This window comes from Paroedura picta, chromosome 5 (assembly GCF_049243985.1).
Source record: "Paroedura picta isolate Pp20150507F chromosome 5, Ppicta_v3.0, whole genome shotgun sequence".
NCBI lineage: Eukaryota > Metazoa > Chordata > Lepidosauria > Squamata > Gekkonidae > Paroedura > Paroedura picta.
The window spans coordinates 54,038,008-54,051,576 of record NC_135373.1 but is presented as its reverse complement, the minus strand read 5'-3'; the positions used below and the strand labels follow the sequence as shown (position 1 = coordinate 54,051,576).

The 13,569-nt window shown below is 45.0% G+C and overlaps 1 protein-coding gene across 4 annotated transcripts in view; it reads right to left on the bottom strand.

Annotated features, from left to right (window-relative positions):
• Positions 1-1,041, bottom strand: part of HGF (hepatocyte growth factor) — a 64,356-nt gene extending 63,315 nt beyond the window's left edge. For all 4 annotated transcript variants that reach the window (XR_013231088.1, XM_077338021.1, XM_077338022.1 and 1 more), the window contains exon 1: positions 795-1,041. Coding sequence is in view for 3 of the 4 variants with exons in the window: in XM_077338021.1 (XP_077194136.1) it covers positions 795-861 (67 nt within the window). In the remaining variant the exon portion in view is untranslated. The remainder of the gene's footprint in view (positions 1-794) is intronic.
• Between the last annotated feature and the right edge of the window lie 12,528 nt (positions 1,042-13,569).

Below are 13,569 nucleotides of genomic sequence, written 5' to 3'. Positions count from 1 at the left end.
CGGCTCATCAGCCGTCCCCAGTTGTTGATTGCTTATTGTGTGCGCTTCCTGCTTGCCGCAGCCCCCGGGATGTGATTGGCTCGGCGGGGAAACGGAACGGGAACGGACTGGCTCCCGAAATAGAGACCGCGGGCAGCCGCAAGGGCATCCTGCCCCGCGCCCCCCGGCCCCCCCGCGGCCTGGGCCCTCGGGGCTCGGGGCCCGCGCGTCGCCCTCGCGCCTCTCCGAAGTTGTCCGGCCGGAGAGGACAGTTGTTTCCTGTGGTCCTGAGCGCCGAGGCCAGCGCCGACGAACAAGCGACCCCCCCCCCCCCCAAAGATAAAAAATAAAGGGCGAGCGGACCCAGCCCGTCGAGAAGTCTCCCGCCACAGGGCTCCGCTTTCCTTCTGGAGAGCGACGACAAACCCACGCTCCAGTTCTGTTTATACGGGAGGCAAGCGAAGCCGCCGCACAAGCCAACGCCGGGGGTCTAAGTGCCATGCCCTCTCCCGGCTGGTTTCGCGGGGAGGAGGACGCGGCAGTTCTCCGGTCGTGCCCCCGCCAGGACCCGAGGCTTGGACGCTGCACCTCCCCGCGGGCTGCCCGGCGAGAGCCCCCTTGGCAGCGTCCTACGGGCGAGGGCGATCGCAGGGTGCCCGGGAGGAGGCCGCCTGAGGGAGCACAGCTGACCCCTTGCCCGGCGCGCTTCTCCCGTCCCCTCGTCGCCCGCCTCCTCCGGGGAGAGCCGGGGAACCGGTCGAGGGTTGGGGCGGGCAGCGCGCGGCTTCGGCGCCCCAAGTCCGCGCGCGACTCACCTGCCGAAGGGGCGGCCAGGGCGGCGTGCAGGAGGAGCCCCAGGGGCAGGAGCGTGGGGGCCCACATGGGAGGGGGAGGGCGCTTCGGGCCGCTTCTCCAAAGGCTGCCCCCAGGAGGTGAAGCGGAGATGCCCAGCCGGTCAAGCGAGGGAGCCGCGCCGCTGTGCAGTGCGCCGAGCCCGGCTGGTGGCGTGATTCCCTGGCAAGCGCCCGGTCCCCACTCCCTCTTTCGGTAAGAAAGGGCTTTAACAACTGCGCCGCCCCCCACCGCCACCGCCACCCCTCCGGCTCTGCCTCCTCCTCCACCCCCCGTATTTCGCCTGAGCCAACCCAGGGAAGGAAGGAAGGCGAGCCGGAGGGCGCAGGGACCACCGCAGACATCCCGGCCTGGAGCTGACCCGAGCGCAGAGCGGGCCCGACGGCGTCTGGGTTGGGGCGGCCACGTGGCCAACGAAAGCGCTCCTGCCGGGCTTTCGGGCTCTTCTGTGCCAGAGCAAAGCTCCTTGCACGACGAAAGCGAGCGCGTCAGGGAGGAAGTGCGCACACCTATGGTGCTCCTGGCGGCCAGAAGTGGAACTGTTATGGGCTCACGGAAAAAATGTCCTTCGGCGTCTTTGCCCCGGCAGCCACGCTCCTTGCCTGAAGAATGCTAGCGTGTCAGGGAGAAGGGCTCACGGCACCTGCTACCTCCTGAAAGGGCTTGAGACTGGGGCGAATCTTGTACTGGTTGCCTCCTGTTGAATGTAATGAATGTTTAATGTGTCCAAAGGCCTCTTCATCAGACAGCTGAGCCCCTGGGTTTTTCAAACAGGAGCCCAGTGGGCATCCTTCCCAAGAAGGGATTGGGCAAACAGCATCTTTGGAAAGTTTAACCATCAGGTGACTACCACCACCACCCCCTCTTTCTCGCACACACACACCCCAGAAACATTCTCCTGGGGGTAATTTATACCCCTAGGATCTTGTAACAGAAAGAAAAAATACAGTCTCATCTTCTTAAGCACTCAGAACTCTCTTCTAAGTGAGGGTGCCAACAGTGGCATACCTACTCTGTTTTACACCTGGGACAAGCAGGTGGGCGGGGCTTGGCAATGTAAAGAACATAGAATCTCTTAAAAGGACAAGTCTCTTTGGTTTTTAACCTCAAGGCCATTGGACATCCAGGATAGCAGTGGGATCAAGTAATGCACATGGCAAACTTGGCCCTTTGGGAAGGAAAAGGACCCCCAACCATGAACCGCTGAATACTTTCAGACTGGCTGAACCCACCCCCCCCCCCCCCAGCCAGTGGAACATGAGAAGTAGGAGGCTGCTGCGTGCATGCCGCATATCACTCTCAGTCACTAAATAAAATAAATTGAACCTCAAATTGTTTAACAATAGCTTTCGTCTGCAAATGTCAAGCCTTGTTACTTAAAAAAATAGAACATTCATTGCTTCTATCCATTTTACAGCCTAATCCCTTTTTCTTTTTACAGCTCATACTACGTGTATCCCAACGCTAAGCTCCCTTCTTTACCTGCAATAAGAGAATGCAGTGAAATTAGACCCAAGAAATCTCGGCTCATGTTTCTGATTGGGGCCCTTGCGACAGCCATTCATTAAAACAAATTTGGCTTCTGGTCTGGTTTGCTTCCCTGAGCGGAGTCCCACACCTGCAGTCAGCCCACATTTCCACACACCTGGCTGCCACCACCAGAGCCTGGAGCAGCATAGTGAAAAACATGACAGTCCACTGAAGGAGTTTGTTCCCAGCCGTCTGTGGCATAGGAGGGGAGAAGCTTTCTCTACCTGGGTCTAGATTCAGGAGTGCAGCTGTGTGTGTGTTGCAGCGGAACAAAGTTTGGGTCCAGTAGCATCTTTAAGACCAACAAATAAACACTATGGAAAATGTTGGAGATATAAAGATGCATTGGGTTCATTTTATCATATGTGGTTGAGTTGTGAAAAGATTTTTAAAATATTGGATTAATGTACACATGGACGATTGAAAAAATGTTGGATTGTACGTTTCCAGTGCATTCAGAGTACATGTTAATGAGTATAATACAAGATTCAGTTCCTATGAAGGCAAAAGAACTTTTTCTCCATGCCACTATAGCTGCAATATTGTTGGTTGTGCAAGGTTGGAAAATATGCCGTCGTGGATGGGTAAAATGGGAGGATTGTGCAAAATGGTAGAACTAACGTAGTTAACAAAAGAGCAATTGAAGAGTTTCAATAACATCGGAACTACTGTATGGAGTTTATTAATAAGTAAACCACATATACATCTACATGTGATTAAGTTGCTATGATTGATGCCGGGCAAGAATGGTATCTTAATTTAAGGTGTAACTTGTTTCAGAATAACTTGTTTAGGAGGTTGGACTAGATGACCCATGAAAGCTTATATCTTGGATAAAACTATGTTGGCTTTAAAGGTGCCACTGGATTCACACTTTGTTCATCCTGGGCCTGTGATGCTGCCTACCCAGGATTCAATGGCTGGATCTTGCTTAGGGCAGCATATTCACCATTTCCTTTCACTCTTGAGTTTGCTCACCTATGCTCCATGCAGTCTATCGATCTCTTTCATATCTCTGTCTCCCCCCCCCCTACACACACACACACACATACGTATGAAGCCAATCTGGTATATATACACCCCACCCAGGCACATATACAAGTCTAAGAGTAAAGAAAGCTCCATTGAAATGTAGCCTTTCCTGTAGTACCAGAGTTGGCAAACCCTCACAATAACATTGATAGCAGTTTCAGATTACTCCCTGGTTCTGTCTTTCATCCCATTCTCTCGCCAAGAAGCAACTGGACTGCAAGAGGAAAGGAAGCCTTGAATCCTTCATATTTGATTATTTGTTTAGATTGTTTAAAAAAAATTCTTTCCTGAAAGGTTCGTGGTGGGTTGCGCTTCAAAACTAAATCCACCCAAATAGAAAAGCAAATGAAACTAGAACCGTGTTTGACATGTTTGAGCGCCAGACGCCCAACAGAAGTGCATTTTAAAATTCCAACTAGAGGATCGCTGGCTTCATCCCAAAACTGCATCCATTCTCAGCCACAGAGCAGCCTTGCTGTGCAGTCAGCCCTTCGATTGTCAACAAAGAAGGCCACAGCCCTGCCAAAATGACCCCCCATACACAATACTTTCGTCCCTACCACCACCGCAACCTTAAACTGTACACCCAAGTGGCTAGAATCTGGGAATGCACAGCCAGAAAACAAAAACCCAACCAAGCCTTTTTTGCTTTTAAAAAACATGCATGCGCTGTTGCAGTTGTAATCGCATAGGTGCAGTGTCTCCTGCATGTCGTTCTGATTGCCTTGTTTGTAATTGTGTGATCTGCCTTGAGGGCTAGTAAGAAAGGTGGGTTATACATGGAATAAATGACTAAATCAGTGAACTGTGAAACAGAAGGAGGAGGAGGAGGAGAAGAAGGAGAAGGAGGAGAAGAACTATGCTAGCTGGGGACTTCGGCAATGTGCTTTTTGCAGATCATCCTCCCCACACATTTTAATGAATTTTGCTTGTAGAAGAAGACGAAGAAGAAGATGAAGATGACGAAGAAGAGTTGGTTCTTATATGCCGCTTTTCTCTACCCGAAGGAGGCTCAAAGCGGCTTACAGTCGCCTTCCCTTTTCGTTCCTCACAACAGACACCCTGTGAGATGGGTGAGGCTGAGAGAGCCCTGATATCACTGTTTGGTCAGAACAGTTTTATCAGCGCCGTGGCAAGCCCAAGGTCACCCAGCTGGTTGCTGGCTGCATGTGGGGGAGTGCAGAATGAAATCTGGCTCACCAGATTAGAAATCCACACTCCTAACCACTACACCAAACTGGCTCATACTCAGGGGGTACAATTACTGACAGACCTGCTCCTTAGCGATACAGGTTCTTTATCATGGATGCTTTAGGCTGATCCTGCACTGAGCAGGGGGTTGGACTAGATGGCCTGTTTGTCTCCTTCCAGCTCTATGATTCTACAGTATGAAGCTGGACTTGTTTTGAGCTATGTTGCCAGTAAGATCCATCTATCAACATGCTCACACACAAGCCAATTCCACAAAACGTTTCTGGAAGAGGGGGTCTTGTAGGCCATCTCTTGCTCAGTGCCAGAAATTGAAAGACAAAGCAGGCCCCCAGCCTTTGGCTGCCCACCCTCTGCTGGAATGCCTCCAGCAAGGGAGAAACCATCAGTTCTAAGTCACTGATCCTACTGCTGAACCTAATTTGCTGTGAGGAAGCTTCTCCTGACGTTCAACCCAGATCTTTCTTTCTGCAACTTAAGCCTCTGAGATCTAATCTCGCCTACTTTCCCTACTCTGCTGTTTGACTGATTTATATCTCCATGCCAGGAAAGGCTGCATGGGTTGGATTTCTGCTTCTCACACAGCTAGTGTCAAGGTGCATAGACCTACGTTACCAGAGCCCAATTTTGTAATTTAAACCAGAAACTATTTATTTATTATTCATTATTATTTAAAATTTTATCCCACCCCCCTCTTGGCAGACTCAGGATGGATCACAGCACAATTATTATTAAAATCACATGAAATGTAATTTGAATTAAAATTGCCTGATACTGCCCATAACATTCCTGTAATGGGTTTGGGAGAGGCATCATGTAAACCTTCCCAAGGAGTATAGTTGGCAAATACAGGCAGAGAGGCCCATGAGATCAGATGTTCATTATTAGGTCTCAAACATAGATCTGGTGGAATGGCTCTGTCTTGCAAGCCCTGAAGAACTCTCTAAGGCTGGGATAGTCAACCTGAGGTCCTCCAGATGTCCATGGACTACAATTCCCATGAGCCCCTGTCAGAATTTGCTGGCAGGGGCTCATGGGAATTGTAGTCCATGGACATCTGGAGGACCACAGGTTGACTACCCCTGGTCTAAGGTCCCACAGGGCTCTGATCTCATTTGACAGAGCATTCGCCCTGGCTCTCGTTGAGGCCACTTTGACCTCTCTTGGGTCAGGGAGCCAAATTAGGTTCTAGTCACAAGAATGGAGTCCAATCTTGTAAATTACACCAACGTACTGAATTTTCAAGTGGGTAGCCATAATGGTCTGAAGTAGCTCTGTTGGTCTGATTTGTAAGAGCTAGTTTAGATGGGAGACCACCAAGGAAGTCGGGGTCACTATGCATTGACAGGCAATGGCAAACCATCTCTTGCTTAGAAAACCCTATGGGGTCACCATATGTTAGCTGGGAATTAACGGCATTTTCCAGCATCACAATTTGCTGTCCCCTTACACACTGAATTATTTGCATTATTATAGTAATTAATGACAGGTTGATTTTTACATTTTTATCCCACTGTCCTTGCAATGAGCTCAGGGTGATGAAGATTGTTCCTCTCCTCCCATGATCCTGGGAAGGAGGACAGTCTTACAGTGATTTCACCAAGCTCAATTGCAAAGAGAATATTCCACCTAGGAGGTTACCAAAGAGCATTGGGAATTTTAGCATGAAAGAGTAATATTTTAAAGCTATGATGTAAGTAGAATAATTTTATTTATTTATTTATTTACTTTTGGATTTATATCCCACCTCTCCCAACAAGTCGACCCAAGGTGGTTTACAAATAAAAGCAATAATAATACCCCATAAAAACAATTAAAAACTAACATTTACAACTAATATCACGATGGCGGTACAAATTTAGAGACACCCACACACACAAATTACTGCTCCAGCCATTAGCCACTACCATGGCTCTCACTGGTATATACAGGTTGTGATCTTCCTGAATATAGGGCAGGATCCATAGATCATAACTCCAGGCACCCCTCCCTGGGCAGAAGAACTCCACCTTGCTGGACCTGCAGAACCTTGGTAGTTCCGTCAGGGCCCTTAGCTCTTTTGGGAGCTTGTTCCACCAGGTTGGGGCCAAATGGGTGTCCCGGGAACCCAAGACAACCAGTATATTCATACCCCAAAACTACTTTCAGAAAACTAACCAATAAAAATACAAGTGACTTTGAGGTTCCAGAGAATGTAACCATCCAGAAACAATCTGAACCCCCCACCTCAAAAAAAAATCTCAAGCATTTTCATGCATAGTTAACAAGGTTTCACAAATGCAGGATGGTGATGCAGCACATATTATAAGCTCAGAGAAGGGGAACTATTCCCAGAAGTCAATGGACAACTCAGGTAGTAAAACACCTGATTTATCAGCCTCTGATGTCTTGCAAACTCATAAAGAGATCCTAGGAGAGATTATCAGTGAAGTTTTCCTCTCTGGTTTTGCAATATACCATCAGGTGCGCAGTGAGCTCTAATTATAGGCACTACATGTGGGAAATAGCAGGAAATACAAATCACACATGTCCAAAATTAATAATACCTCACATTTATATGGTACTATCAGCACCTAAAGTACTTCAAATTTCATTTTCAGTGCCCATGCATTCTAGTCGTGTACTCTTTACAATGACCCTGTAAGGTATACCAGTAGTGTCAATGTTGGTAGAGAACTGAAAGAGTGGCTTGCGTGATGCCACTACATGCATTTCCAGCAGAGCTAATGTTTGAATCAGAGGCCTCTCCAGTTAACAATTCATTCACTTAGCTGTACCATACTACAGTAACGTTGTCAAAATAATTATCAGAAAGATACAGCATCTTGTCTTCCTTCAAGCATGATGCTGATTCTTGGGACAAGGGTAATCTATATATCTGCTTCCCAAGTATGACATCTTTATGCAGATACCTAAATCTGCAGAGTGGGGCTACATTTACCCAAAATAGATTTTTCAGGAGAGAGATCTCAGCAGAATATAAAGTCATAAAACCAATGTGTTCCAACTTGTATCATGTGTTTGTTGTATGTATTATTCTGCCCTTACTGCATTGCTTTCTATTTTTGTAATTCTATTGGTTGTATAGCTTAGTATAGCATGTCTAATACTTTTTGCTTTGGGTCAAGTTCTTGTTTTAAAATTCTAGTGCTATTGTAGTGCTTATTAGATGCCTCATTATACTTATTGCCTCGACTTACTCCATAGGTCTCAGTGATAAAGAGGACTAAACATAAAATAAATATTCTTTGGATTTTATCATCAAGAAGATGCAGGAAAGCATCAGGAAATACATCAATGTGTACTATGTGGAAGGACATCTGTCAAAGTATCTGGTGAGCTAGTGGTGAAAAGTGTTGGGTCTATACCGTATCATTGGCTTCTTTCTTGTTTCAAGAAGACTACTTAGGTCATTATAATGGTTGTTGGGACAGAAAGCATTTCCCACATTTTCTGTAATCCATTCTGGGTTCTGTCACTGTTAAACACAGAATCCAAAACAATGTCAGCAGGATAAACAATGTGATTTTCCTATGCTGACATCAGGCCGTTATGCAAATGAAGTTTTCCACAATGCAAATATTAAGCAACCAAGGTTAAATTTGAATGTGAGGCCTCCATTTTTTCTGAGAATTGACAGGAAAATGTTAAAACAGTAAATAGGTCCATAGGCAGCTAAGGAAGGAAGGAAAGAGGTGAATTATCTGACTGCCAGCGTCCTTCTCAGTTCTAACCTTTCATGCAGCATATAATTTTTAAATGAGAAACACCCATGTTTTAGCCTTTAAAGTATCTATGTCCTTTGTTATGGAGGTCTTTTAGAAGTCCGCAAATGTGTGTAAAACTAGCCATGGTTATTCAACATCAGGGAAACAAATCAAAATTATTTTCATTCAAAGTTTGAGCAAGAGCCATTCAGGAAGAAGACCCCATGCTTTGTGACCCACCAGGAGCCATTGGAATGGGAGTGGGGGGATATAAATAACATAATAAATAAAATAATAAATAAAAGACACAAAGGCAAGATCCCCCCTGGCTCATGGCTTTGCTTAGAATTTTGGAGGTAATATTTCATGGCTAAAAGCTCTCAATAGGCTTCTCTTCCATGAATTTGCCTAACTCTTAAAAAAAAAAACATAGCTGCCACCATTCGCTGTAATAGTGAATTCTGCTTATGCTTCACGTTCCTTTTTCCATTGTTCTCTCACATATTCCAAGACATCAGAGAGAAAGAGGGAGGGGTCTTTCTCTGAAGGAGCCCTGGTTCAAATTAGATCTCTCTCAAAGTCACCATCAGGTACAAATACATCTGGAATTTGATCCCTGGACTGAAAAATAACTAGTAGGTGACCTGTAATTAAGCATCTACATGTTTCTGAAGAGGTCTGATATGTGGTCCCGTAGGAAGCCGTGGTGCAGAAAACTGGCTCCAGATCTGGAAATCAGCTTATAATGACTACCAGAAGCAAAATGACTAATATTATGACTGTTATATATTGCTTTTCAGACAATGAATGCCGGTGGCAGGGCGAAACCACTTCTGTTCAAGGGCGGCACACAACTAAGTGGGAAATGAAAGCTAATATCCCAAATTTCAATGGGATATTAAACGCTAAAGCCTTGAGTTTTAAGGAATGGTGAAATTATTCTACTTAATATTTTCAAGGCCAAAGAGTATTAATTAAGACAGAGAACCACAAATTCTAAACATGTGTGAATGCAACTCAGACCAAAAAGATAGAAACACAATGTCAATTATACATTTATTTAGAGTGCAGTGTTACATTACACAGTCCCCTCTTCCTTCCATTTATCCTCAAAACAACTCTGGGAGAGAGGTTAGGCTGAGTGAAAATGAACTGCTGTCATCTAAGAAGTTTCATGGAAAGCATGGAGGGTCTCTCATTTGTCCTAGTTTAACCCAGAGATTTCAAACCAGGAGAACTTCCCAGGGGCTCCCTGGCCTTTCCTCTTTATCCTGCCTTAATTGACTCAGTCACAAGAAGCAATTCCTAGCATTGCAGTGAAAGCAGAGAACTGACCACTTCCATTGACCAAGGGGTGGTATTCTCACATGGTTAACACGCCTGGGAAAGAGGGCAGAGCCTGGACAGTTACTCCTGACTGTCCTTTCTCTCCCCCCCCCCCCGAGTCCTCCTTGGGTGTGACAGGCAAGTGTGGCCAGCTGGCATCACTTCTGGGACAATTCGAGAGCTCCTCAAAGCCTGAAATATATTTCAGTGGCTCCTCCACAGTCAAAAGGTTGAAAAGGGCTGGTTTAACCACTACACCAGGCCAGCATTAATCCAGGGTTTCCCCAAGTAGGCTTTATGCTATGGAGGCAATATCACCATATGCATGATTCTTGCTCATGTGTATGACTTGTTCATTCCCCCACTCCCTTACGGACCTTGATGAAGGATTCTTGGTTTAATTGGGCTTAAAAACTAACTCCAGTTTTCCATGACATATGAACACAGGCATGCATGTCAGCTGGGTTGGTTTTCTTCCAATGAGCCAGGATTCTAGGATTAAATTAATGTTCTATTTAAAAAGTACACATGGTTAAAGGAATCACATGACCACAAAATTGTTGTTTTGCTCACATATCACACAAGCACAAGAAGCAAAATGCATCCACAGTATTATGTAAGCAAATTTCTAATGTATTATTTCCAAAGACGAAGAATGTGCTATTGAGTTGCAACCCTCTCATGGCAACCTCAGCCTCGAGGTGTTCAAGGGAACGGATGAGCAGAAGTGGTTTGTCATTGCCTTCCTCTGCATAGCAACCCCTGTCTTCCTTGGTGGTCTCCCATCTTGATTGTGGCTGACCCACCTAGTTCTCAACCCCTGATGCGCTTGGGCCAAACTGGGTTATTGGAGCCCTGACATGGATGCCCAGGCTATTTTGATCTGACTGGATCTGAGAAATGAAGCAGAGTTGGCATTGGTTAGTATTTGAATGGGAGACCACCAAGAAAGCCCAGAGTTGCTGGGCAGAGGCTATGTAGAGGCAGGCAATAGCAAACCACCCGTGTTCCTCTTTTGACATAAGTCAGCTGCAAATTGACAGCACTACCCACCACCATCTCCAAAGCCTTCATCCTGGGGAATAAGATTGGGTCCCCCACCCTTGGCCCCCCAGGCTCCGGTGTGCAGAACTGGACAGTGCCCCGAGCCATTGGAGGATGGTCCCCTGTTATTGTTTGTTTGCTTGCTTATTTATTTGTTTATTTGTTTGTTTGTTTGTTTGTTTGTTTATTTATATCTATACTGCCATTCTGACTGATTCCAATGGTTTGTTGCGTAGAGAGGAGTTTTTATTATGTACATTTTATCTGTTGTTGGGGGGTTGTTAGTTTTTATTAATGGGGTTGTATAATTTTTATATTGTATATTGTTCTTATGATATTGTTGTGAACTGCCACAAGCCAGCTTGCTACGAGCAGTGGTATATAAATCCCACAAATAAATAAGTCAATAAATCTCAAATTGAATTCAATCGTCCAAACTATTGGTCTCCACAGTGTATGCAGCTTATGAATACCAAGCTACCAAACATCAGATACAGCATTTATAAATTCTGAAGGGGTGCAGCAGGTAAGGAGGAAAAGATTCATGTGCAAAGGCTAAGCTTAGTCATGATCAAAGTAGAACTGCATCAAAACCATTTATTTTAAGAGCACTTCTTGGATTTTGGGGGGATTCTCAGATAACAGTGCCTCACATCAACAACAGATCTAGCTGCTCCTGAAAAATCCAAATGGGGAGTGGGTACTGCATACCACCACATCAGCTTTTCCTGAGCTGCAAAAAGAGATAGGTTTTCTATCAGATTGCGTTTCTGAAATTGGATATTGCTACACATATGCACTTTTACTCTTTGGAAAATACAAAGGAGTTGTACAAAACATTAGAACGGTGCTGAAATCCACTTCAGAAATTTATTGCCACATTAATGTACTAGTAAAATGCTGTGTAAAAATTGCAACTTATTTTAAAACCTGGAATCATTTTATAGTTGGTCTGAATAGGAAATGCAGCTGTACCAAGTGTGGTAGGACAGAAACTGCCAGGAAGGCCACTCTAGTTAACCCTTATAGATCCAGAAAATGCCATGGATGTCAGCAGTAATAGGGAAACATTCAAGAAAAAAAACTCAAAATCGACCAAGTCAATAATTGCCACAATTCATTTTTAAGTATCATATTTTATTGTCCTAATAAGACAGAATCATAGAATAATAGAATCATAGATTTGGAAGGGGCCATACAGGCCATCTAGTCCAACCTCCTGCTCAACTCATGATCAGCCCTAAGCATCCTAAAGCATCCAAGAAAAGTGTGTATCCAACCTTTGCTTGAAGACTGCCAGTGAGGGGGAGCTCACCACCTCCTTAGGCAGCCTATTGCACTGCTGAACTACTCTGACTGTGAATTTTTTTCCTGATATCTAGCCTATATCGTTGTACTTGTAGTTTAAACCCATTACTGCGTGTTCTTTCCTCTGCAGCCAACGGAAACAGCATCCTGCCTTCCTCCAAGTGACAACCTTTCAAATACTTAAAGAGGGCTATCATGTCCCCTCTCAACCTCCTTTTTTCCAGGCTGAACATTCCCAAGTCCCTCAACCTATCTTCATAGGGGTGGTCCCTTGGCCCCAGATCATCCTCGTCGCTCTCCTCTGTACCCTTTCAATTTTATCTACGTCCTTCTTGAAGTGAGGCCTCCAGAACTGCACACAGTACTCCAGGTGTGGTCTGACCAGTGCCGTATACAATGGGACTATGACATCTTGTGATTTTGATGTGATGCCCCTGTTGATACAGCCCAAAATGGCATTTGCCTTTTTTACCGCTGCATCACACTGCCTGCTCATGTTTAGTTTACAATCCACAGGTACCCCAAGGTCTCATTCACACACAGTGTTATCTAGAAGCGTATCCCCCATCCAGTAGGCATGCTATTCATTTTTCTGACCCAGATGCAGAACTTTACACTTATCTTTATTAAATTGCATATTGTTCTCATTTGCCGATTTTTCCATTGTGTTCAGATCTCGTTGAACTCTGTCTCTATCTTCTGGAGTATTTGCCAGTCTTCCCAATTTGGTGTCATCTGCAAACGTCATGAGTAGTCCCTCCACCCCCTCATCTAGATCATTAATAAATATGTTAAAAAGTACTGGACCGAGCACCGACCCCTGAGGTACCCCGCTACTAACCTCCCTCTAGTCTGATGAAACACCATCAGACAACAACTCTTTGAGTGCAGTTCTTTAACCAATTCCTTATCCACCTAACTATCTGAAAATCCAGATTGCAGTCCTTCATTTATCCATCAGAACATCATGGGGAACCTTATCAAAAGCTTTACTAAAATCCAAGTAAACGACATCAACCGAATTTCCACGATCCAGCAAACCTGTCACTTGGTCAAAAAAGGAAACCAGGTTGGTCTGACAGGACTTGTTGGAGATATTGTCTTTTATAGCATTAGGAATAGAAAAGGGAAAACTGATATAGAGATGGACTCAGCCACATGACTGAAAACTTCACAAAATATGAGTCTTCATTTGTTTAGCAATCTTTCCTCTATTCAATACTAATGCTACACATTTGTCAAGGCCAAATTCCATTGCTATATCCTTGCTAAATATCCAAACTGTATGTAGTCAACTATCTTTGATCAAGGCCTGTCTTTGAAAGCTGGTATCCTAGGTCTGTGCTGTTGAGAATGAACATGGTATCAGGTCAATGAGAAGGAGCAGAGATGTTAGTGAGCCTTTTTGGAAAATTCTTCATTTGATATTAACTGTTCCATTTCTTCTTCATTCACTATCAACCTGGTGTTCCATTTACTCATTTTGGATTAATGCCATTACAGTTTTTCTGATGCCTATCATTTCTAGTGTTTTCAGGATCCATTTATAATTCTTGTCATCAATCCAAGCAACATTCAGATT